The sequence below is a fragment of the Struthio camelus genome, chromosome 4 (genome assembly GCF_040807025.1).
Source record: "Struthio camelus isolate bStrCam1 chromosome 4, bStrCam1.hap1, whole genome shotgun sequence".
NCBI lineage: Eukaryota > Metazoa > Chordata > Aves > Struthioniformes > Struthionidae > Struthio > Struthio camelus.
Window position 1 is genome coordinate 80,459,215 of NC_090945.1, and position 23,289 is coordinate 80,482,503.

General features: G+C 42.6%; 1 protein-coding gene across 19 annotated transcripts in view; it reads right to left on the bottom strand.

Moving 5' to 3' along the window:
• The window catches only part of ST3GAL5 (ST3 beta-galactoside alpha-2,3-sialyltransferase 5), a 91,043-nt gene that overhangs the window by 49,908 nt on the left and 17,846 nt on the right, over nucleotides 1-23,289 (bottom strand). For 12 of the 19 annotated variants that reach the window (XR_011141134.1, XR_011141133.1, XM_068943661.1 and 9 more), the window contains 2 exons: nucleotides 22,327-22,513; nucleotides 19,633-19,791 (listed from right to left, as the gene is read on the bottom strand). Coding sequence is in view for 17 of the 19 variants with exons in the window: in XM_068943661.1 (XP_068799762.1) it covers nucleotides 19,633-19,791; nucleotides 22,327-22,513 (346 nt within the window). In the remaining 2 variants the exon portion in view is untranslated. Of the gene's footprint in view, nucleotides 1-15,509; nucleotides 15,592-15,637; nucleotides 18,368-19,632; nucleotides 19,792-22,326; nucleotides 22,514-23,289 lie in introns of those variants that run through there. The other 7 variants (XM_068943673.1, XM_068943662.1, XM_068943677.1 and 4 more) reach the window with 3 other exon arrangements.

Here is a 23,289-nt window from a genome sequence, read left to right on the forward strand (position 1 = left end):
TTAACTGAAGCTCTTCCAAAAGCAGTAGCTCTCGCCGTCCTTTAAAACCGAGGCATAAGACACACTGAACTAACTTTCCTTGGCACCAAAGACTCAGAAATTTTAGACAGCTTAAGGCCAGAAGGGATATTAAACAATTATGCCTGACATCCTGTATATCACAGCCTGTTAAACTTTCCCTGGGTTTCATCATTCAACACACTTATAAGGTACCAAAAGGTACCTGTCTCCAATGCTTGCTCAACCAATGCTGAAATAGCTCCAGTGGCTTAACACTGTCCTCCAGCTCTGCCAGATGTCACAGTCCCCAGAACTGAACCAGCAAGCAGACTGCCCGCGCGTTCCTCAGTCGCTCTAGCACAGCCAGTCCATTCAGCTTGGCTCGTCCGTCCTCCAGCAGCAGCTAAGCAAGCCAGCTTTACGCTGAAGCGGAGGAGGAGCAATCGTGCGATGCACCCCTCAAGGCATTCCTTAAAACACCACAGCTGTTCTGACAGCGAACACCCAGTAATCCCAGAGCTCACAAGTAAAATCTGCATTGCTGGCTTAAAAAGCAAGTTTCTTCTCTATTTCACCTGTTCTCTGTAACCCAAAGTTGTTACTGTGTAAAATAGCGGTATCAATCCACCCCTTTCTGGACATGTTTCCCTGTGACTAAATCCAGGATTAATTGTCAACCTTAATGGCAGGTTCAGCAAAGGAAATGGGCTAAATATCCCACATCTTTAAAAGATCTCCAGAGCTGGACACTAAGATCCACTCCGGGGGGATTCTTCCAGGAGTCACTACTGCTCTAATACTTGTCCTGGGTGAGAGGATCTCACTGTGCAGAACAAGAAGGCCACCTCACTTCTTTGGCACAACAGTCGCTCCTGATTTTTTGGGGGGTTTTTTTAGGTGCAAAAGTTAGCTCTGTGAGCAGCAGAATTAAGCAACCTTCATTTCTGAGACTGTATTTCAGCCAGACCTAGCTGGCCAAGAGAGAGGGGAAATGACTGAGGCCTCCCTACCTTTTTTCCTCCCCTACTCAGGCACACATTGTCACATTGTTTATGGACTTGGAATACCTTTGACAACTCTCCCTATTTGTAAAACATATTTGAGATTGGCCAGGGGGTTCAGGAGCTACTTGGGGATACAATGAGCAGAGGTCACACTGCATAAACTTTGTTCCTTCAAGAAACATACTGAAAAAGAAGGAAAGGGGAGGGGGAAAAAAATGCATGACCAAAAAATTCAGGTATTAAAAATGGCAATCACTTCTATAAGAACAGCTATATGCAGGCTAGACAGTTACGGTAACACACTGAAAAGCTGCAGCATCCCCTCTTGACATGGCATACCACCACGGGCATGCCTGCTTGAAGGTAAATCAGTAAAAAGCAAACTGCTTTCATATTGAAGTCGGGCCCCAACTTAACAAGCTCACAGCGGTTATGCAAAAGCAAAATTCTACCTGCTAAAAGATGCATCAATACGAAATTTCCTTGAGTGCTCTTCTAAGGCATTCAGGGGCAGCTCACCCTTCCCCCGTTGCCCTCCAGGCTGCCTACGGGAACCAGCTGCAGTCACCTGCAAACCCTCGCAGGGTGACATCCATGTGCATGCAGTGGGTGAGGGCCCCGACAACCAGTCGCCTCCCTCTCTCCCTGTTTCCATGTAACCTAACACGTCCCCCCACTCGCTTTCAAGAAGAGCTGGTACTAGAAGGGATGATTGCAGACTTTGGGAGATACCTCTGGCTGGGGGTTTCCGCTTCTATTAGCGAACGGGGCTGAGAGTCCAACAGACAGCATATTACACTTCCTATGCTGTTCCTATTTCTTCCTTTGATGTGGCCCATCAATAGGATAATGAACTGAGCAACCATTAATTCTTGTCTCAACAGCTATTGTAGTCACATGAGGAAGAAAAATCAGAACCGAAATAAAACCATTCCAGGTGCATTTATTTCATTCCTGCGTTTTGCAGCAGTGTTCCTAGGACTGCTAGTTAAGAAATGTTATGTTTTTGGCTGACATTTTTCATGGCAGCGTTACACTGGGAAACATCTTTGTCAAAGGATCAAAAGCCTTACAGGAACGTATTTTATTTGGAGCTCTGCATGTTGATGATTGCCAGCAGCTGGGTCAATCAGGATCTCTTCATGGCTATATCGGGAGGTTTCTGTACTACCAGGTGTGATTATTTTATGGCAGCTCTGTCTTTTGTGGACCACAGGAGAAGTGACAGTAAAATGCTGATCTTGGAAGCCCTCATTGGAAGGAGAGGGGTGGGAATCCAGACTGCAGAAGGGAACTTTTCACATGGAGTTAGATATCTGCATTAATCTGGAGACTTTATCCCTGTCTGGCCCACACAGGCTCAGGAATCAACTTGGAGTTAATAAAGGTGAGACCTCCAAGCAATGCCCATTGGAGCAAGGGCCCAAAAGATGTCTTCAGCATTGCCATAACCCACCACAGCCTTCATCAGCATCAAGTAAACCAGTCCAGAACACGGGAGGAGAGAGCTGACAGACACGTGCGCTAGATCAAGGGACATGCTAGTTCCCCATAATAACAGTCACAAAAAGCTTGCGAGACTAACGAAGGGCAAGAACATATGTCAAGAACAAACAAAAGACAAGTGCCGTAAAGATCCCTGCTAACAGGAATGGGGGCAGACATATTTAGCCCACATAAGAGATCCCTGCAGAAACCTTCATTTGTCTTTGCAGCCATCCGATAAGAACGTCCAGGCCCTTAGCAACGTTCTTGCCCTTAGCCTGCCCACGCTGAGAACGCAAAGAAGTTCCAGCACATAAGATGTGCCCCAGCCACCAGACATTATAGGGTCCCACTTGCAAGAGCATCTCACTACAAAAACAGAAGTGGTACATATACAATGCCTTTCTAGCCAAGGACGGGGGTGAGGCTCAGAGATAAGCAGCTAGGGAACAAGTTTTGGTTTTCCAGTCCAGCGTTTTAGCCAAGTTTTTCCTCTCTTCTCCTCCTTCAAAATAAACGTGGAAGTAATACAGCGACCAGAAAACTTGGAGTGGGGGAAAAGCATGGAAGAGAAAAGTAGAGGTACTTCAAACACAAGACTCATTCTTCAGGGACATCAGATGCAGCAGAAGTAGCTGCAGTAAATATCGATGGGCAAGTTTACACTCTGCTATGGTGTCAACCAATGTTTCTCCCCACCTCATCTGTGTTGCAGGTTTCACAGCATTAGCCCTTCCAGTTGCCACCACTGTCGCAGGTGCAAGGAGCAGCTGAAGCAAAATGTCATCTGAGAGGGCAATGAGCCATACGGCAAATCCCTCCTGAGCAGGCTACAGGCAGGGTTTAGTAGGGAAGTGTTTCACAATGTCAGGGTCCATTTCATCCCTTAGCTCCAGCTGGCTTCTCCAGGTTTCACACATTATTTTCACAGGAGGAGAGAGAAAATACAGGGAAATGCAGAGAGCAGCTTTCATCTGTCTGCAGCATAAATCCCAACGCCAGTTTTTGAGCCCCTCTATTTCCTTTGAGTCGGCACAACGTGGAACCTTGTGCTGTCTCCCACATCTCCTCTCCTGAGCTGACATTCCAGCTCCCCACCCAAGAGAAGAGAGAGGTCCAAGCCCTGACGCTCATGAAAATGCATCTCCAACTAAACTACAGCCTCTGCAAGCTAATAAGGCATTTTTTCCAGGACTGTAAATTTTAGAGCGGTCCCAGAGATGCTCTGTTTTGGCCAGAGTAGAGTTCAACACACAGCTCCTGAACCAAGGGCTCACAATTCCCTTCCCTCCCCCTCCCCACCCCCCAAACATCAAGTGTAGTTACAAGGGAGAATCTGTCGCCAGTTTTATGGTTACGCTTTGCGTTTTCACAGCGTGTTCTACGACTAGAGCTAAAAATGCTTTAGGAGGAACACTGAGTAACTGCAACCCTAGCATCAGTGTCTAATGTCACACGCCGAGCCAAAAGGGCAGAAAGAGAGGCTGGAAAGAACACTCCCTTCTTCCCTACAGTGGCATCTAAATCCATCCCCTGCCCTACAGCTGAAACAGTCCTGACAGAAGCTCGCTCAGCTCAGTCTTAAAACTTCCCAGTGTTGGAAGCACAGTCTATGCTAGTGCTTCTCTAATCTCACCTTTAAAAAAAAAAAAAAAAAAAAGTATTTTTGTGCTGAACCTAAACCTCCCAGGATGCTATCTCAGTCTGTTATTTCTTGTTCTTTCCCCAGGATGATGCAGAGGGAAGAAGGGAATCACTAACCTTTTGCATGGTCTTCTCTAGACTACCTGGTCTGTGCTCATTCATGTATCCTGGCCAGCCATGTTTTTGGGCTCAGCATTTTGCTGCTCTCCAGCTCTCTCCAGTGGGTTAGAGAGGACTGAATCAGGCTGGACAGAGCTCCACGCACTAGTCCAACTCCCTGGGAAATGGGTGCAGGTGCTCCCCTCTGTGCTTCTTTCGCCAAAACTGCATTGTTGTCACAGTGGTCTAACTGTAACTGCTCAGGGATTTAGCTGTAGAGATTTGTAATACCATATCTGATACTATCAGTCAATTTTACAAAGAGTAGAAGCAAAAGGAAAGTGCTCTAAGCTCAGATGAGATGAACAGCTTGGGAATCTATTTAGCTTAAATTCTCATGTCAGCACAAGCTCTAATAACCTCTGCTCTGCTTGCAAGACTGATGGAGTAGATGCCACTTCAAGGCTGAGTGGCCTGGAAAGGATGCAGGGCTGACAGAGCAATCATCCTTCACAAGCCACGGCACCATGACAAAGGGCGTCAGCGTTTCGCAAACGAGCTGGCCAGTCTCCTCCTCCCATGAATCACCAGCACACTAACGTCTAAGATGACTCAAACACTCTTCAATTCCAGGCTTGCAATGCTCACCTTTCTCCTTTGAGACTGGAGAAAGGAAGACTCCCTCCAGAGAACGCTCTTGCCTCTACCGTAACTGTGGGATGTTCCCCAGGCTCAGTCAGCCAAAGTACAGTACCCTGCAAAGGATATAGAGGTAACCATCACACCTCCTGATTGCAAAAGTGCCTATGAAGCTAGAGATGCCTCAAAGCCCCTAAAAAACTTCCAAAGGAGAATTACAGGTGAGAGACATGACCATTATTCTGTAACACCCCCAACTAGAAAAATAGCATATACAGATGGGGAATGGGACCACATAAACCATGACATTATTAATCATAGCAAAAGAGGGTTGCCAGTGCTAAGAATATTGCTAGACAGCTCTGGGAGTCTAGGCAGCCTTGCTTCAACTGCCTGGTGCCAACCAAACACTTCTATGAGGCCTTTGGGTAGATACTGCCTCCATCAGCATTGCAAACACCCTAGAAAGGTTTGCAAAGGAAAAGGAATGAGATTCCCCCAGGTGACGTAAGTTAAAGTAAAGTTAAGACTGTTTCTGAAAACAAGCAAGGCCACTGACCTAAAATTAAACAGAAGAAACTTGTTTGCCATAGTCTGGCAGTGATTTTTTGGGTGGAGAAAGAAGGGAAGGAAAGAAGGCAAGGTCAACCACAGACAACACAGGTCACAATAGTGCAAAGTCTCAGAACAAAGTCTTGGCTGTGCCCACACTCCACACACTGAGCTCTTTTCAGAGCTGATTTAATAAGCCCAGGACATATCTGAACACCCAGTGCATTTTTGAGAATCCCAGAAGTCTGCTGACCCCAATGCCAGCGCTGGCAATTCACCCTTCCAAGTGTACAGCTGCTCCATCTGATGCCAGCAGACACTCTCACCACGGGGGGCTGCTCCGGTTACAGAGAACTGCATGGAAGTTGATAACACTCAGACACTTCTGGATAAGCCCTCAGACACACCAAGTGAAGGGAGAACGCTTGGGGACGAGGAGAGGGAGCAACACAAGCCTGAAAGGGGGCTCATAATGGGAGCTGCAAGTCTCTATTGCTTTAGATTAGCAATAGCCAACCGGTTCTAGTCCTTAGAGAGCCTCGAAGGCTCCTTGAAAACAAGGAGTCCTGGAGACTCTGAAAATGCTTCTATGCATTTTTGACCAAAGTAGCACCATACACACAGAGTCCTAGTGGCAGCTGAAACTTTATCAAGCAGCCCCACTGATGACAGCCTCAGGAGGTGAAGTAGAAACACTTGCAGGCACATTTCATGAAGCCTCCCCATCTCTCCCACCACCTTCTACTGAACCACCATCCTCCTCAAAAAACAGGCATTCATGAAAGAGAACAGCAACCCACAATGTACGTGGCAACGTTGTTTATAGAGCTGGAGATTGCTCTTCTCAAGGAAACCTTATACAACAAGAAGGAAGATTTCTAGATTACAGTCTACATCACGCTATCCTGCCTTTCCTTACATATGCTCCATTTCCTTAAATTTGTGCTCTGCATTTCTGAGCCCAGAAAGCTAGGACTGAAAAATAAGAGGGAAAACAACAGGAAGGTTCTCAGCCTCGTGTAGCTTCTATCTGTATGTCCAGGGGCCTGAGAAAAAATAAATAAATAAATAAAAATCAAGTCTCACTCTGCAGCCAAGTAAAAAAGAGTTTGGGTGAATTAAGGTGGCAAACACCCAGCACACTGCACCTTCACTGTAGTGTTACCGAATCTAAGACGCGAGAAGATACACATACAAGTAGTCACTTAAGCATTTGGTTTCAGCATGACACTTTCAACCCTACGGCACTAGGCCTGCTACCATGCGTTGGAGTGTTTTACTGCTCTGTTAAGTTGGATCCTCGCAGAATCGATCCATAGCCTGTTGAAGTCAATGAGCCTTTGCATTTTAGTGGGCTTTGGATGAAGTCCTAAATGTAGGAAACATTATTAGGAATGTTTCTAGGAAACATTAGGAAACTAGGAAACACTATTATTTCGAGTCTTATCCTTAACAGAACTTAGTGCAAGTACCCACACAGGAGGCATATCTATGACCAGCCAAGACCGACTCAGTGCTGTAAACTCATGGGTTCAGACTGCTCCCAGGGCCCAATCCTCATCTCCTCCCCATTCGCCTCCAGCATAATCTGCTGCAATCAATCATCTCACACATCTCCCAGAGGCATCAACACCGGGATGAGCTGCAACTTCAGCCTCCACCAAACGGACTCTGGCTCATCAATTACATGCTCCAAAGTAAGGAACAGACTTAAGTATGATTTCTTATGTCCTGGGTTAAAGCCAGTATTACTGTTCTCCTGTGCTTTATGACTGTTCAGAACTTCCCATGCAGATAAATCTCAGCTTTTCTCAGATCTAGAAGCAGATTGCTGCCGCTTACAAACCTCTGGGAATTGTGAACAGTCTGTATGTTCACTGAGACTACAGCAGAAGGTATCAGCAAATCCGCAGGTGTGCTTCCACAGTTGCCATGGATTACTTTCTCGTACATCTGGTAGAATGAAGATGCATCATAAAAATCTGTCTGAAGTGCCTTTTTCCGCTTCACATGCTGAGAACCGTCATTGCCACATCTTTACATAGTAACTCAGGCCGCATGTTCTGGGGAGAGGTCAAAGTGCCAACACGGTTCCAAGGACCACAGTCTTCTTTGCTTTTCTGTGTCATCTTGCATAATCTATATGCAACCTTTTCCCTACTCAGCTTCCCCCCATCTCCCTGGGAACCATCTCCAGGAAATCCCATCCTGAACTGCTGTCCTTCCTAGAGACAGAAAAAGAAGAGTCAATCGCCCCACCTTTCCTTCTCTCCCCAGTGACTCCTCATCAACTCCCCACTGAAGAGCACTGCATCTCCAGTCAAAAGGCTACAGAGGCCTTCAGGCAGGAACCATAACGTAAGAAGTCCACCCACCCCAGACAGGATCTGTAAACCCAGCACCACTCCTGACAGACATGTGTCTAACCTGTCTTCCACCCCTGGCAGGTTCATAGCTTCCCTGTTTAACTCCAGCTTTTACCTAGCCTGAAAAGTGCTTACAATATCTAAACTACTACAAGCCTAAACCTACCCTACCACAAAATTAGGCTCAGTAATTCCCGGTTTTAGCCTCAAAGGACATAAAGAGGCATTTACTACCTCCCTGTCTTCAGGATGGTTGCATGTTTACAGACTATTGTCATGGTTTCCTTCAGCTCTCCTTGCTCTACAACGAATAAAACCAATTTTGAACCTTTCTCTAGAGTTAAGATTTGCTAAACTGCTCATCGTTCTTGTTACCATCGTCCTGATTCTTTCCCTTGAATCCTCCTCCTTCTGATCCACCAGGGCTCTGATCCTGCTAAGCCTTCACAAACAGCACGTAGAGCATGAAGGGTATTTCACGCCCTCTGTACAACACTCGAGCTGCCTCATTGTAGTTTGTGATCTAGTAACATCCCCAGGTTTTTCTCCCTAGTTTCACCCATCATCCCCACCTCGTCATCATGCACGTGATAGCCCCACTTGACATTCTTGAAGGACATTCAGTTTTATTTAAGATCACTTCTGCACTTTAAGAAATTCTGAATTCTAAACTTAATCTGCTTCACCTTGGCGTTACCCACATTTTTGAGAATCGTACTCCTAGTTCTGTTACTAATCATTAACACAAAACACTGAACAGACAAAAGGCAGAGCCCTGTTCCAGGAATCTTCTTGATTCTTTGGCAAATAGGAAGAAAATATCATCAATAACTGCTCTAAGCACACCTTTCCAAACCAGTTGTGGCCCACATTAGAGAATTTTCATCTAAATCAGGTTTCCTTGAGCTGCTTAAGATAACGTCCTGTGAAACACTGGCAAAAGCCTTATTAAAGGCCTATCTTACTATCTCTAAAACCTCCAGGGCCTCTGACAGAAAGACGTCGGTTCGGTTTGACGCAATTTGTTCTTGAAAGTTTCAAGCTGGCTGTTACTTGTCTCCCGAAACAAGACCCCCCCTTTAAGTTCCAGCTCAAACGTAGCACCAAACTCATCGGTTTCACTTGGGCCACAACTTCCACAACACACCACCTCCAGACTCTGCATACAGCTACAGACACCAGCTAGCCTAACAATAAGCCAACCCTTCTATTTGCCACATAAGAAAGTATTCTAAATCATCTTACCAATAAGACTGCATTATTCCTCAAACAAAAAGCTCGTCTAGGTCTCTGATCTGATCTGGACTCCCTCACCAATTTCCATTAGAAATTCAACAAACGCCACATCTCCGTCAAACCACATCTAAAAGCCTCCTAGCATCAGGACCACCTTTGTCTATACCCCACAAGGAAGAACTGAATTGCTACAGGTGTGTAGTCCCAATTTGAGATGCCCCAAGGTATCTCCATGGGCTAGTGGATACAGACATAGGGCACAGCGAAGACCTATATCCTTAAGGAACATGCAGTTGCGGGCCAGGCAGGACAACCAGCATCTCCAGTGGGCACTAGATACCCGTGTTTAGGACACGGACAAACTGTTAAAAAAAAAACAAAAACAAAAACCCACACATACCTCCAGAAAAGAACAAGTCTGTGAAACAGTTTTTAAAAGGCTATGATACAGCCATGCCCTCAGTCTCCACCTCGTCTGCTCTGAGAACATGCATCCCACAGACAACCATCACCCCTAAACGTATATCTGTAGAGAAGGGGACGCATCTCCACTTGAGCTACCAAAATATCACATACAAATCTACTACAACGCAGAAAGAAATTCCCATTACTTCATGTCCCAATTGTCACTTTATACCTCATCTATCTAAACCCTTTAAGACCCATCTGCCACCTAGCCTATATTCTCAGCCCTTTTTTGGTTGCCTGACTTAGGTTGATTTGTCATAAGCAAGGGACAAGCGGGTGTCAAGTGGGGCACCCAGGATATTTAACAGTTTTCAGAACTCTCTGCCTTGGCCCAACCCTCAGACAGCTGATGAAGGCTTTGAGTCTGAGGAAAGGGGATTTAGAAACATTATTAGGGATAAATTTCGCTATTAATTAAAACATCTGGGAAGTTTAAGTTGCTACGTGGAGTCACTGCTATTGTACAAAAGGGGAGGAGGGTTAATAGTGCAGTTCTGGGAGGGCCTTAACCATTTTCTCCCCAACCTGATTAATAGTGTATTTTAAATCCAAGCTTGGTCCCTGGTGCATAACCTCAAAGTTGCTCATGTGAGCTACGTTCACTCATATACAGACGAATGAAAGGAAGCTGAATGAAAAAGCCAATAAAATATTATCAGATACAAAAATCAAACACTGACTCCTCTTGGAGTATGCCAGGCCTGCGCATAGCGTGATGGCTACCAGCTGGGGTTGCATCCCTTTTACCAGCTGATTGCTGAACAGTGGCTAGGCTGACAGCTTACTGTATTTGGCACTCAGTAGTGGGATGATAGAGTCCTTATTTCAAGCTCTACTTGCATGCTGAGCAAGGAAAACGGTTCATTCTTATGGCTTCCGCTCCAGGTTTAATTTCTAGCAGCCAGCACAGATTTACTGTGCTAGTGGTTAAGGATTTTTTTTCACCTGGATCCTCAGAAACAGTTGTTTTACAGATCTAGGTAGAACTAGTCCTGAGCCTGTCCACCTCACAGGTTAGTAGCAATATGCACACCAAAGCACTAGATGGGGCTACGTACCCACTTCTCATTTCCATTCCCTTCCGCAAACACGGGAATTTCTTCACTCTGAATGAGGCTCAGTTACAAGAAAAGCATAGTCTTTACTTACTCGCTATGCCAAGAGCTCGCCTTCACTCTGCTTTACAGAGCACTTGACTGGATTTGAATTTTATGCCATTGTGTCAAGGCAATAGGCCCATCTGTGTTTATGAACTCTCCTATCAGGGATATAGACATCTCCTCCTGTACCCACATATTTAGAATTCACTCAAGTTTCAAACCTAGCCCGAGTGTAAGCCATTACAGAAAAGATTTCAGGACTCTGCTGTAGACAATTTTGGTGATATCCCACAGGAGCTTCCATGGGCTGCACAAAAGGGTCAAATTAACAACATGGAGTTGCAAACAGACTGCAATTTAGCAATCCATTTTTGAGCAGCAGCCAGATCCAGGGACAAGCCAGCATGAATTAGCCTGGCTGGTAATATGAGACAAGGGACAGCCCACTTGGAGTGAAGAAAAGGCTTACAAATCAAACAGGATAAATCAAGACAGGAGAAACGGTCACAGGCTTTGGACGTTTATGACCTCGCAGAGGAACACCCCTTCGGGTTTTTGAGGTAAGGCACACTGTATCATAATCAACTGCCTCTATAAGGAGGAAATAAGAAATAAGTTGCTTAAAAACAACCCCAGCTCTCCTTGCTCAGGCACAAAACCAAACTTACTTATAGTCATCTCGATATTCAACTGTTAAGACAAAGCAAACCCTATTACTCCTTGAATATTTTGCGTAACAAAACCAGTACGCTTGATTAATAAATACTCTAACCTGCAAACTGCTTCCCTAGAAAACGCAGCACAGAGAGGTCCTAGTCCTGCTCTGGACCCAGAAACTGTTTTTTGCAGTACAGCAACGCCAACTACCAGCAGTTACATCAGCTGCTTTTCATAAGCATCCACTCCCCTTTTCTGTAAGGGAAAGCCAGGCAAAAATTTCCACAGAGAGATTTCATGATCATTCGTATTGCAACAGCATGAAAGACCCATGACACACTGCACTAGAAAACCCTGAGAGCTGTTGTCCTACTGATAGAGGCATTGCTAACACACTGCACTTAGATGTTTAAATGAGATATTTATATATCCTGCCTTAAGCTGGTAACCAAGAACGTCTTCTCCACCTACCCTCCAAGCCCACCTTTAAAGTTTTGGCCTCCAGGCCTTTTGGAGTTCATTCCTGCTCATCTCCAACCTCCTCACAGTCATATGACCTGGGGCGGAGGGGGGCCATGGAAATATTTCCAGCTTGTGCAAAAGACTGCTTTGTGTTTGTCTAAACTGAGATCAGATGGAAACAGACTGGACAAAGGTACAGATTTGCAAGGAGCCTTGTTACCGCTCCCTGCTCCTCTCTCCCCACCAGTTTCACAGGACTGGCTTATATTCGCTGGGTCCAGTCCAGTTATCGAGACTTCCTTGAACTATAGAATAAATACTTTAGCTACAGTGCGGGGAGACAAAAGCAAAGACTGCTAAGACCGCATACAATGCTTATCACTGCAGTGCCTTCTTGCATTTCTAGTTTTAAGTTGTCAAAGGTAAAAAAAATAATAATAATTCAGTTTGTTTTTCTGCAACTTGCCCATTATGCTCCAGAGCATCTTATTCTTGTTGACCCTCAGCAGCCCCTTCTGATGGGCAGCTCAAACTTCTCAGTCTGCTGTCAAATCACACCTGTGTATAAAGCTGGTGCACCTGGGAATGCCTCCTTTCAAACTTACAACTCATTGCTGCTGGAGAGGGGAACCATGAAAAGGGTGTAGGAGCGGCTGCACTGAACAGAAATGCTTTGTTCTCACAAAAGGCATACGTTGGAGTTCGGAAACAAGTTGGTTTTGGCCTGAGCACAAGATAGGCAGGCAGCAGAAATGAAACAGTGGGCAGCTGACACTGGAGAGAGAGGTAAACGATGGCTGTTTAACTCTGCTTTCCCTTCTAAGCTTGATTAGCTGCTCTAATTGCAAGTTGCAGGTTGGAAAAAGCAACTGTCATAGATTTGAGAAGTTTGATTAATATACAGTCATAGGGGGGTTTTTGTTAAACCACTAAGGGATTATTCATAAGTGCTTGGACAGGAAGGTTAAGTGTAGATCAACTGGAACAGGCAGGTATCTGAAGAGATTAACGAAGTCTAGGGTGAAAACTCGGTCACAGCCTTGCATATCAGCGTAAACCAAAGGTTAAAAAAGGTCTAGGTGAGAATGAAGCATCAGATCTGTCACTGAGGGTGTTGTGATCTTGAGAGAGTCAGTTACACGCAACATGAGTTCGAACTCCAGCTTGATGTATATAATACATACAATGTTCTCACCAAAAGATCCACTGTCTTGCTTGCAGGAAGGCATCTTACTCTAGAGTTTTTTTAATTAAAAAAAAAGTTCTGGTGCTTTTACCACATCAGTGCAATATGTTTTATATAGGAAGGTGCAAGAAATAATATTAGAGTTTAAATGGATTCCCACACTGTGGTGTACAGGATCCTTTCAGATGACACATGGACCTGCAGAGAGCTGTCGCTGATCCTTCCCAGAAATTTGGGGGGGGGGGGGGGTGAATTATATATATTCAGTTTGGGAAATTCTGGTCAAGCAGTAAGAGTGCTTCCCTTGCAACACATCAGCCCTCATGCATTCAAACCTAAGTTTGTGATTCACAGCACAAGGGGACTCATGCAGGTGAGGGCTTCAGTCTCTGCTTGTTGGATTGTTTTAGGGAAGATAAAGACAAAAGCCAGGGAGCCAGAGAACGCAGGACTCCCTGCCGGTAGCCAACAGGGGGATAAGGCATAACACCCCTAGGAAAAGCACTTTCTGTCTCCCACTGAATTTTTTTTAAGAGTAAACATACAGGTTGTTTTAGGTATGGTCTGACCAAGCCGCTGAAAGACTCAAGCAGATAGCAGACTAGCTTCCAGTACCCAACGAGACACGGGGCAAGGCTGATGCCAGACTGCTCAAGCCTGTTGTAACTGAGCTATTACTACACTTGTCTACAAACATAACTCCTAGATGCCTTGGGAACTTTCAGGTCAAGACTCATGAAGATTCAGAAACTTAAGCATTTCCTGAGCGATGAGCCTGCCAAAAAAAGGAGGTCTTAGATATCTCTCTTCACACACCTCTGCCCTTTAATTCATATTTGCATATATGGCCATATGTTACTTCAGATAGTGGCTTCTTTGTCTTCAACAGCGCCTAGCTTTTTGTCATTTGCCTTTTTAAATAGCATCATATTCTCCAGTTTTGCTGGACTTGATAACTATCTCATCTCGAACAGCCAGGATTTTGCTGGGCTTTTCACTTTAAATGACGACAGGTTGTTCCTTCCCAGGAAACAAAGAGCTTTCATTTTAGATCACAGCAATAAATGTTACTTCTGTCAGTATGTGTATCCTGGATTTATTTAATAATAAAAGAGCTACATGACACATTGTCATCTTAAGTGCTTTTGAAACCGGAAAAGGCAAGAGCCTTCTTAGGTAGCAGAAAACAAAGGAATTTAGAAGTCAAGATCCAGGTAGATTTTCAGTAAACTCGGGTATTTGCATAAATCCTTGCTGTTGGCAGGTTGCAGGAAGTCAGTCACTGCACCACATCCATGCTAGAGCCTTAAAAGAGGCAAAGAATGAGCTTTTCCTTCATCTGCCCTTGGCAACAGGAACAAGAAATCACACACGCTATGCCAATTGCCTTCTCTGTTCCCTCCCATCTCCTTCTGGAGTCTTAACTGCAGCACTAGAGCTGACATTAACAGCAGGCACCCGCTGAAGCGGCGGCTGAACTGCCGCTGCTCAGTTTCTTATTAGACTCGCAGACGGCAATATGTGCTCAGTCTCCAGTTTCAATGTCAACTGGTCACTTACCAGAGACCGCAACCATGCTCTGCAGTACACTCCCACTCCACAGTCAAGCTTCTCGAGATGCCCGTTTGTGAAACTTTGGCACCCATTTGTGGTATCGTAATATATTAATCGTATGTTACCTTACCATGGTACTCTTCCAAGGCAATATCCGTTTGTCTCCAGCTGAAGACAAACTGGCTGGGTGCAGGACTCCTATGTACATCTTGAAAGACACCATCATAAATTCATGCTTGGCTATTCAAAGTTCCCAACATTTGTTTGAATAAACTGGACCTAGCCAAAGCAAGCAAGCTGTTCATCTCTTTTGCCATTCTCTAAATAATCCTCCACATCTGAAGGGATTAAAAGGAAAAAGTTTCACACGTTATATAAATCTTCCCCACCCCCCAAAATTCACAATTGCTCAGTCCTAGCAGAGACCTGAAAGATTAAAGCATGGCAAACAATGCAAGTATTTACAATTATTTGAAATTCAAGAGAAAAGAGAGGTAAAGCTATGTTAGAAATAAAATTAAAAAAAAAAAACCCACACACTGAAAATCATGAGAAAAAACACCTTTCAACAATGTGGGGGGAGGGAACAGCATCAGTACAGGTCAGACAAACATGTACCTGTGAGGCGTCCTATGCAGATAAGGATTCTAACGTGCTGCATAATTGCTTAATCACAACAAATTATTTGTAGAGCTTTTTAACAAACCATCAGGGCATATCTACGAGGGATGACGCAGGTTCTTTGCAAAGCATAGGATCTGGGGCACAACAGTACACAGACACACACACACAGAGCTTTTTGTTTACTTACCTGCAGCAAGACTGAAGCACAGACCAGAAGATGGGGTTTTCCCACCTCCTTAAGGAGTCCCACCACTGAACTTCACAGCAAGTACTATAACCCGGTCTGAAATACTGCCGCTCACATTAGCCTCAGCAACGAAACCTACTGTATGGGTCAGTGTTGAGACAGATTCCCCCCACCAGGCTCCAGTGAGATTAAATCTAACTCTACTGACAGGTATTAAACAGGCATAAAGACAGGAGCAAGAGCTACCTTCGGTCCTTAACTCCTTTCTTCTTGATTGCCTGGGATTTCATCAACACTGTTCAGCTGGACCAATGAAACATACGACTTCCTTAATAAAGGAGACAGAACAAATTGCAAACCGTGAGACAAATACGTAAGTAGAAAGTGGTTTCATCAGTTTATTGCTTTCTGCAACCTGCACGTCGGTGCCATTTCACAGATGGTTGAGTCTGTGCAGGAGTATTTTATGCAGTATATACTACTATGGAGAACAATCTTTTATCACAGGCCATAAAATTGGCGGGAAAACAATCTAACCCCACATCAACATAACTTGAGAACTTGACAATAAATATAACACCTCCGAAATGCTATTGGCATTTACATCAATCGACTATCTTGAAGTTAGAGTAAAGTAAAAAGTTCTGGTGAGGGATCAGTTGCTCTGATACACGTACTTTGGGTGTATTCAGGATTTCCTCCCAACACACGCATTCTGAACTCTTCCAACCCTTTGAAATTTCACTAATATCAAATGAAATTAAGGTACTTTACTTCCAGTTTACATGCCAGGAGAAAATAATTAGCATGTTTTAATATATTAAACTAAAAGACTATCTGTATAAAAATTTTCACGCATGAAATATTTTTAAATTAAACAATTACTATACTTGCACAAAAACATGGACCAGAAATTTATTGCTAGTACAAAAATTCCTACGTTTCAAGGAGAAGTTAGATTAATATTATTGCTATAAACACAAACAGTGCCGGAGACAAGAATGTGATTTTCAGATTTGCTTATCATTCATAACTGGCTTTCAAGGAAGTATGGGTACATGGGACTTATGAAAGATGAGGTCCACAGCTTTCTTCAGAATTATGCTTTATGTTCTGATGTCATTTTATCGTCTTTCAAAATGGCCAGAGTCCTTCTGTTGCTCCTGCATTCCTATGGTATCATTCATTAGGTCTTCTGTCCGCAGAAACAAAAAACAAGAAAATCCCATAATCTTGTCCTCCCACATACTTTTTTGTAGCGTTTAACTCTATACTGTGCATATCTTAGCCAACAATAACAAAAGTGGGAAGGTTCACCACCTGGTGAGTCCATGACTATGAATAACATGTTCCTACTCCAACCTTTGATCAATTTGCTAACAAGCTTTCATTCCCAGAGAAAGCATTTTTCACAAACTGTAGATTGAGTAACAACACTACGCAGTGCAAAAAGTCACATCTACTACTCTACTAGTAACAAAATGAAAATAAACACCTAAACCTGGTCACAGGTCTGCACAGTCCAGTTTCTTTGCAATGCACAGATTTCCAGTCACAAGAACATGTATTTGTACAGGATAAAAAAAAAAAGCATACGCCGCTTTCAGCGGTCATCTAGCTTGCTACTGTATCATATTACTCACTCAAAGTGATTTTCTTCTTAACTTACACGTGCTCACCCAGTTGCTGACTTATATAAGCTGACCCAGGAAAACAAACAATTCTAACTCTCGCTCCAATTAAACAGCCAACACTAGAGTTCGTAAGGGTTATCAATGTAAACTAAGGCTCCAGTATCTGCAATTAATTACTCAAGGATAATAAACCAATGGAAGTTTCACCTCAGTCACAGACTATTATTGCTACTTGGAAGATTTATATATAATGGTGTTTTATGGAACTTGTGAAAGAACAGATAGGTCCCTAAAAGTAATTCTCAAGTCACTCTAAAAAAGGGCCCAGATTTTGTATTAATGCCGCTTCTTTAATAAGGGTAGTTGAACTCTGCTGCAAATCAACTAGTTGGAAACACATATCTGTGTCTGAAGGAATGAAAATGTCAAGAGATCTAGTTCAGGTAAAAGCCTCCTACTAGCTAAATCCTCTTATAACATACCTCGGGGCCCAGATATGCCTCACGATAAAGCAGAATGCTAAACCCAATGCATTAACACATCAATGATTTTAATGTCCAGCATGAATGCTAAAGTACTTATTACTCAATTGTTGCCATAATAAGTTTCTTTTCCTTCACCTCCGCTCCCACATTCCTCCTCCACCCCCAAAAAAATAAGCACAAAAACAAAAGAAAATAAATATTTGAGGGGAAAACACAATAGTCAAGTTGCAACAAACAAAAGACTCGAGAAGCATATGCCTTTCTTTTCATGCCATGCATGAAAAGGAGTCATACACCAAGAACCAGATCCACAAAGACAGTAGTTCAATGGAAAAAAAAAAAAATTCTCTTATGCTATTGGACAGCTCAGGCTAGCATTGTGCGCACCATATACATCTGAAAACAACAACTCTGCTTTTCTTCAGACAATTTAAAACATTACATATTTAAATGGATCTCTTTCCACTCAAAGTTGTATTTACATAGTTATCCACAAAAATGTGCAAAGTAAAATCAGACATCTACATAAATTTAAAAGTTCAACAAATTAAACCTGACTTTAAAAAAAAAAAAAAAAAAGGCAGCAGAGATTCCAAGTCCATTTTATACACGCTTTAACAAACCACTGAAGACAGTAAAAGGGTTGTTCCAACCGAACCTCTGGAAAGTTAACAAATCCAAAGCATGCTGCACTTCAATCACTAGCTGTCTTTGATGCAGAATTCACAATGTATCCCACCAGTGAGGTCTTTGACAACTTTTTCTTTAATCAGTTTCTGCAGGAATTTTGTTTCACTTGTCACATTGTGCATAGTTTGTCCGTTCATGGCAGCCATGCAGAGGTTGTTGTAATAGTGCAAAGGTGTGCTGGGCTGATCGAGGTCATATCCAAATCCTGCTAAGCTCACTTCATCACATAAATGCGTGGCCAGAACAACTGCTGTGACCCCAATAGTGGGTACATTCTAAAAGGGGGGAAAAGAGTCTGCTGAATTCAGATATATTCTGCTTCGCCAGTTTCATAACACTTTATAGTATTTAATGGTTTTGTTTACTCCCTCTCCTCACTGTAGCACAGAGTAAAAGTTAAACCACATCCTGTCAAGGCAAGCGGGGCCACTCTTTCAGTGAGCAATGCATTTAAAACAATCACTTAAAATGGAACAATTAAAATTTCAGGGCCAAGTATCTTGCCTTTAACAAGAACTTTGGCTTTCAGCTCTACATTTTTCCCTGTGAACTGAAGGCAACATCTCCTATTTCTAAACAACTTAATTATAAGCAAATCCTTGCTCCAGCGCTTCAGTAACTGCTCATATGCTGTTAAAATTGACATTTCTTGATCTATGCTTACTTCAGTCTCGAGCAGCAGGCTCTCTAACAATAGCCTTCAGAATAGTACTTTTCACTGAACGTCCCTTGAAGAAGGCAAGCACGCTAAGATACAACTAAAAGATATATAGTTGGATATATTACATTTTTAATAACCAAATATTGCAAAGTGAGAAGAATCTTCAAAGTGTTTGTGCAATAACGCTACCATGAAATGCTCTTACACCAACGAGGTGAAGAAGCAATGGTTAATATTCAGTATTCCTCTCAGTTCCAGAGAGCTGCTGACACCCAATTTCTCAGAGACGTTAGCTAAAAATTTAACAAAAAGATTTTTTCCTGCAGTGTATAATTAAACCAGGCGACTGACTTTATCCTATCACTGAAGCTAAGGATGCAGAGGGAGGACATACCCATCAACTGCTATTAAGCACACTGGTATGCATGGCAATTCCAACAGCTAGAAGGACCTGTCAGAGGAAAGGTTGCTTTACACTTGCTCTGTTTCCATACTCTCTCCGCACTCACTGCAGTTACAGAGATACCTGTCAACGGCTGATCTCTGGTTTGACTTAACATACCTGCTCTTAAGTAGCAAACGCACTAGCGAATCAAATTGTATTTTGAGTATTTAACACCACTCACAGTAGCACGCGAATGAACTGTACCAAAATGATTTATGTCTTATTGCATTCAAATACTTTGTAAAACAGACGTCATGTCAGCTGAACTCATACTTTGATTTTTAATAAAGAAAGTACAAGCGTTTTTTGAAGGAGTTAGTTTCCACATTACTTCATACCAGCTCAGAAACTGCACAGGGGAACTGTATTGAAAGAAGAGCCCAAAACAATTTTTGGATCTTATTTTACTTTCTATTTTCATAGAACCTCTTTCTCCTGGAAGATAACCTCTTACCTTATCCCAACCCCAGAATTTTGATCGAGGTTCAGGGAACTGTAAAATGTCCAAAGCTGTCTCTTTAACGATGATTGGATTCAGAATCCGAAACTGTTTTGATGTAAAAGGAATTTTCGCAGCAACCTCCTTCCAAAAGAAGAGTCGCACCCACAGAGGCTAAGAGAAAGAAAAATTAGTTCAGTTTCCCTTTCCAGCGGGAAACTTTGACACTACAAAGTGTACAGGGGACATGACACACAAGTTACCAGAATTCATCTAAGATTATGAGAAAAATCAAGACACAGTTTACAGCTAAGATGGCACAGGAATATCAACATACAACTCAAGTGATTCGACTCAAAAAAGGAAAAAGTCTCAAACTATTTGGAAAAGCAGAGGGTGGGGGGGGGAGGGGAAGTTTGTTCACGCTGAATATTTGAGTGCACTTTGTTTTTAATCAGCCAACCTATCCACCCGCTCCTCCAGATTCTCTGGATTTTCCCCAGCGCAACTGAGCAAGCAACAGGGAAAACGGGACCTCAGTTTTCCGCAAACATTAACCAGGGCACTCTGAGGCTAGCGCTGCATTTAAAACAATTTTGCTCGGGCTTTGAAGCAGACAGTTGCTGCTTGACAGCCTCCGCTAGTGATAAATACAACACTTCAGAAGAAGGATTTAAACAAGACTCAGCAAGCCAGATTCCCACCTCGCGCCACCTTCAGTCAATTAGATACATGCTAACGGAAAAACTAATACTAGATCAGGCTTGTTTTAAACACCTTTCCCTAGTATGTTTAATACTAAGCAAATGATAGAACTGATAAACTGATAAATGATAAACTGCAACATAGAGCTCTCTTTTTTTTAAACAGGCTTATTTCTGCACCAAGGTGCAACTCCGTAGCAGCCTATACTGATCAAATGCAGGTTGTTGTAGTCCCTTCCTCCCACCCACTCCCCTGAAACAGCTTACTTAAGTACCAATGCTTGCACAGGAAGGTGCTCCAGCTGAAAGCCTAACGTTTCAAAGTTGGTTTTCAGCTCAGTCCTTTCCTAAAGCTGACTTTCCACAAAGGCAGAAACACCAGAGAAAGGAAGGCGTGAATGGACAGGCGCTGATGGGAACGAGACAGAAGCATGGCAGCCTGGTCTTGAATGGATAAAAGTAGCTGCAGAATCATATATCCTTATGCTTCCTTTCAGCACAAATACAAGCATTTTGTTTAACCATCTACAGTACCCGCACAAGAAAAGAGAAAGAGCTTGGGGAAAGAACCGAGAATGCTGAGCCAATGACAGCACTAACAGGGCAGGGCAGGAAGACGGGAACCAGAAGCCAGAAGATTGGATTTTGGGATAGACAGAGAGGAGACAGAATTGCAATTCTGTTTTCTCCTCTTTGATTCCGTATTTATGGAATCTTTACGCACATTACTCTAGCTCTGCTCTTAAGACAAAGAAGAAAAAAATACTTTATGAAAAAAGTACATACTTCAGGCTTGTAACTAACTGAAAGAGGATGCAGACGCCAAAAGTAATCATTTTTCGATTCTCAAAACATAAATACAAAAAGCTGTCCTTGTGCTAGTGATTCTTTAAAAACAAATTTTAAAGGTGAAATAACTAGAGAGCTTGTACAAGCCAGGGATTCAACCCAAGCCAGAAAGTTGCTGGTAGGTGAAATTACCATACTCCTGCCGGTAAGGTCATGGGCCAACATTGCCTTACCCTTGCTAAAAATTAGTCAGCGATCAGTTCTTTAATTTGCACTTTTACACATTCAAGAGAGTCTCCTCTCTCCAAAACATACTCAGTTTATTCAGACAAGATAATCTCCTAGCACATACTCTCTGGACTACAGTAATAGATAGTTGTGGTCAATATTAAACAGATCTTCCATATGATTTAACATTATAAAAAAAAAAATCACAGAATTAAGAAGGGAATTTGAAATATCTAAAATATTATGGGTTAAATTAAGGAACTTGACAGGCTTTCTTCTAAATCTATCTCAAATGAAAGTTTAGAGCAGGTTTTTTTTTTTTTTTTTTTTCAAATTTGTAGTTAGAAAAGGCTAGTTAGCAGTTTTCAACTTGGTGAAATTAAATGCCTGAAGTCTGAAAGAGGTCAAAACCCACAAATTTAAAGAGATTTTGGAAACAGGGACTCCTTCTATCAATTCTCTAAGAATCTCTGCATGGGGGAAATGTACTTCTTTAATTATTCAATAAGAAAGGAACAACTTCTTAATTTTAAAGCCACAGACAATGTGGATACTAACTGTGATATTTCAATTATACATTAACTGCATGTATGCCCACTGTAGCAGCACAGACTGCAGCAGTTTAAAAAAAAAAAAAAAAAAAAGGGACAGGCCTCCGAAAATCTCACTTCTATTTCTGCTATTTCTGGCTCTGCAGACTTGAACAAGTTACTTGAGCTTAACACGAAACGAATTCCACTTTATTAAATGTTCAATGTCATGCAGCTTAGTGACTGTAAACCACCAAAATAACAATTTTTTAAATGCAATCATCAGCATGTGGCTTTAACCTGAATGCTGGTACTAACTGTAGCTAGGAGACATAAAAAAATGTATATAAAAGATACTCAGTATAAACCAGGAAGTAATGGTCAGTCCATTAGTTCAAACATTAGAAAACAAAAATCAAACAAGAACCGCAAGTATGGAATACCACCCCTTTACATACCAAGGTTTCATTTTTTACCATTGCTTGAAGCCAGTTGAAATCGACACTTTTAAACAAAACAGCCACAAACAAGCTAGCAGGATGATACTCGCGTTCAGAAAGCGGAGCTCCTTCTGGATAAGTCATCCTTATAGTAGTTTTATTACCAACATGATCTGTGTATCCTTGAACTGGTGCATCATTTAACCTAAAAAAATTTAAAGATAAGCTGTAAATTGCACAGGGATGCAACTTGATTAAAACGTTAAGACATTAAGCAAAGAACTTGTATTTGGCCCACAGCTTTTTATCAGAGTGGAGCACAGTGTTTTCTCAGTATCTCCATGTTGCTCGCCTCATACACCCATCCACCTCTTATCTTTGAGAGGCAGCCAACTCTATTTCTGGATTAACTCACAAGTGCAAAACTCTGAAAGGAAGAGCTTGAACAGAAACGTGTTTAAACCAGCATTGCAGAACTTCATCTTGCCCTGTGCCAGCTCAGAGAAGCTTAAAAGGAGAAGGAAAAGAAAACATACAGGAAGTTTCCTGCATATTTTTTTCATATATATATAATATGTATATTTATATATATATATATATAATATGTATATATTTATTTATATATATATAAAATGTGAGTTTACACCCAAAAAAGGTATTCACATTATCCCTTCGCTAACACACAGGGCAATGTAATGCCTCGTGTGGTCTTGTACCAATCCGGCTCACCAGAACTTCAGATGTTAGCACACTGCTGACAAGAACAGCATCAACGAGCTCATCAGCTCTGCAGAACTAACAGTGAAACCTTACAACCTCATTTCAAAAAAAAAACAGTCACCTCCACACTCTCTCTCACCCATAATTTCAAACAGCTGTTAGTGCAAGTTCTCTGCCCCTCCCAACGCTAAAAGATACACCTACCTTTGTAGAAGAGATATTCACTCACTGTATCAACTCCTTGTTTTTGAGGAGGAGCCA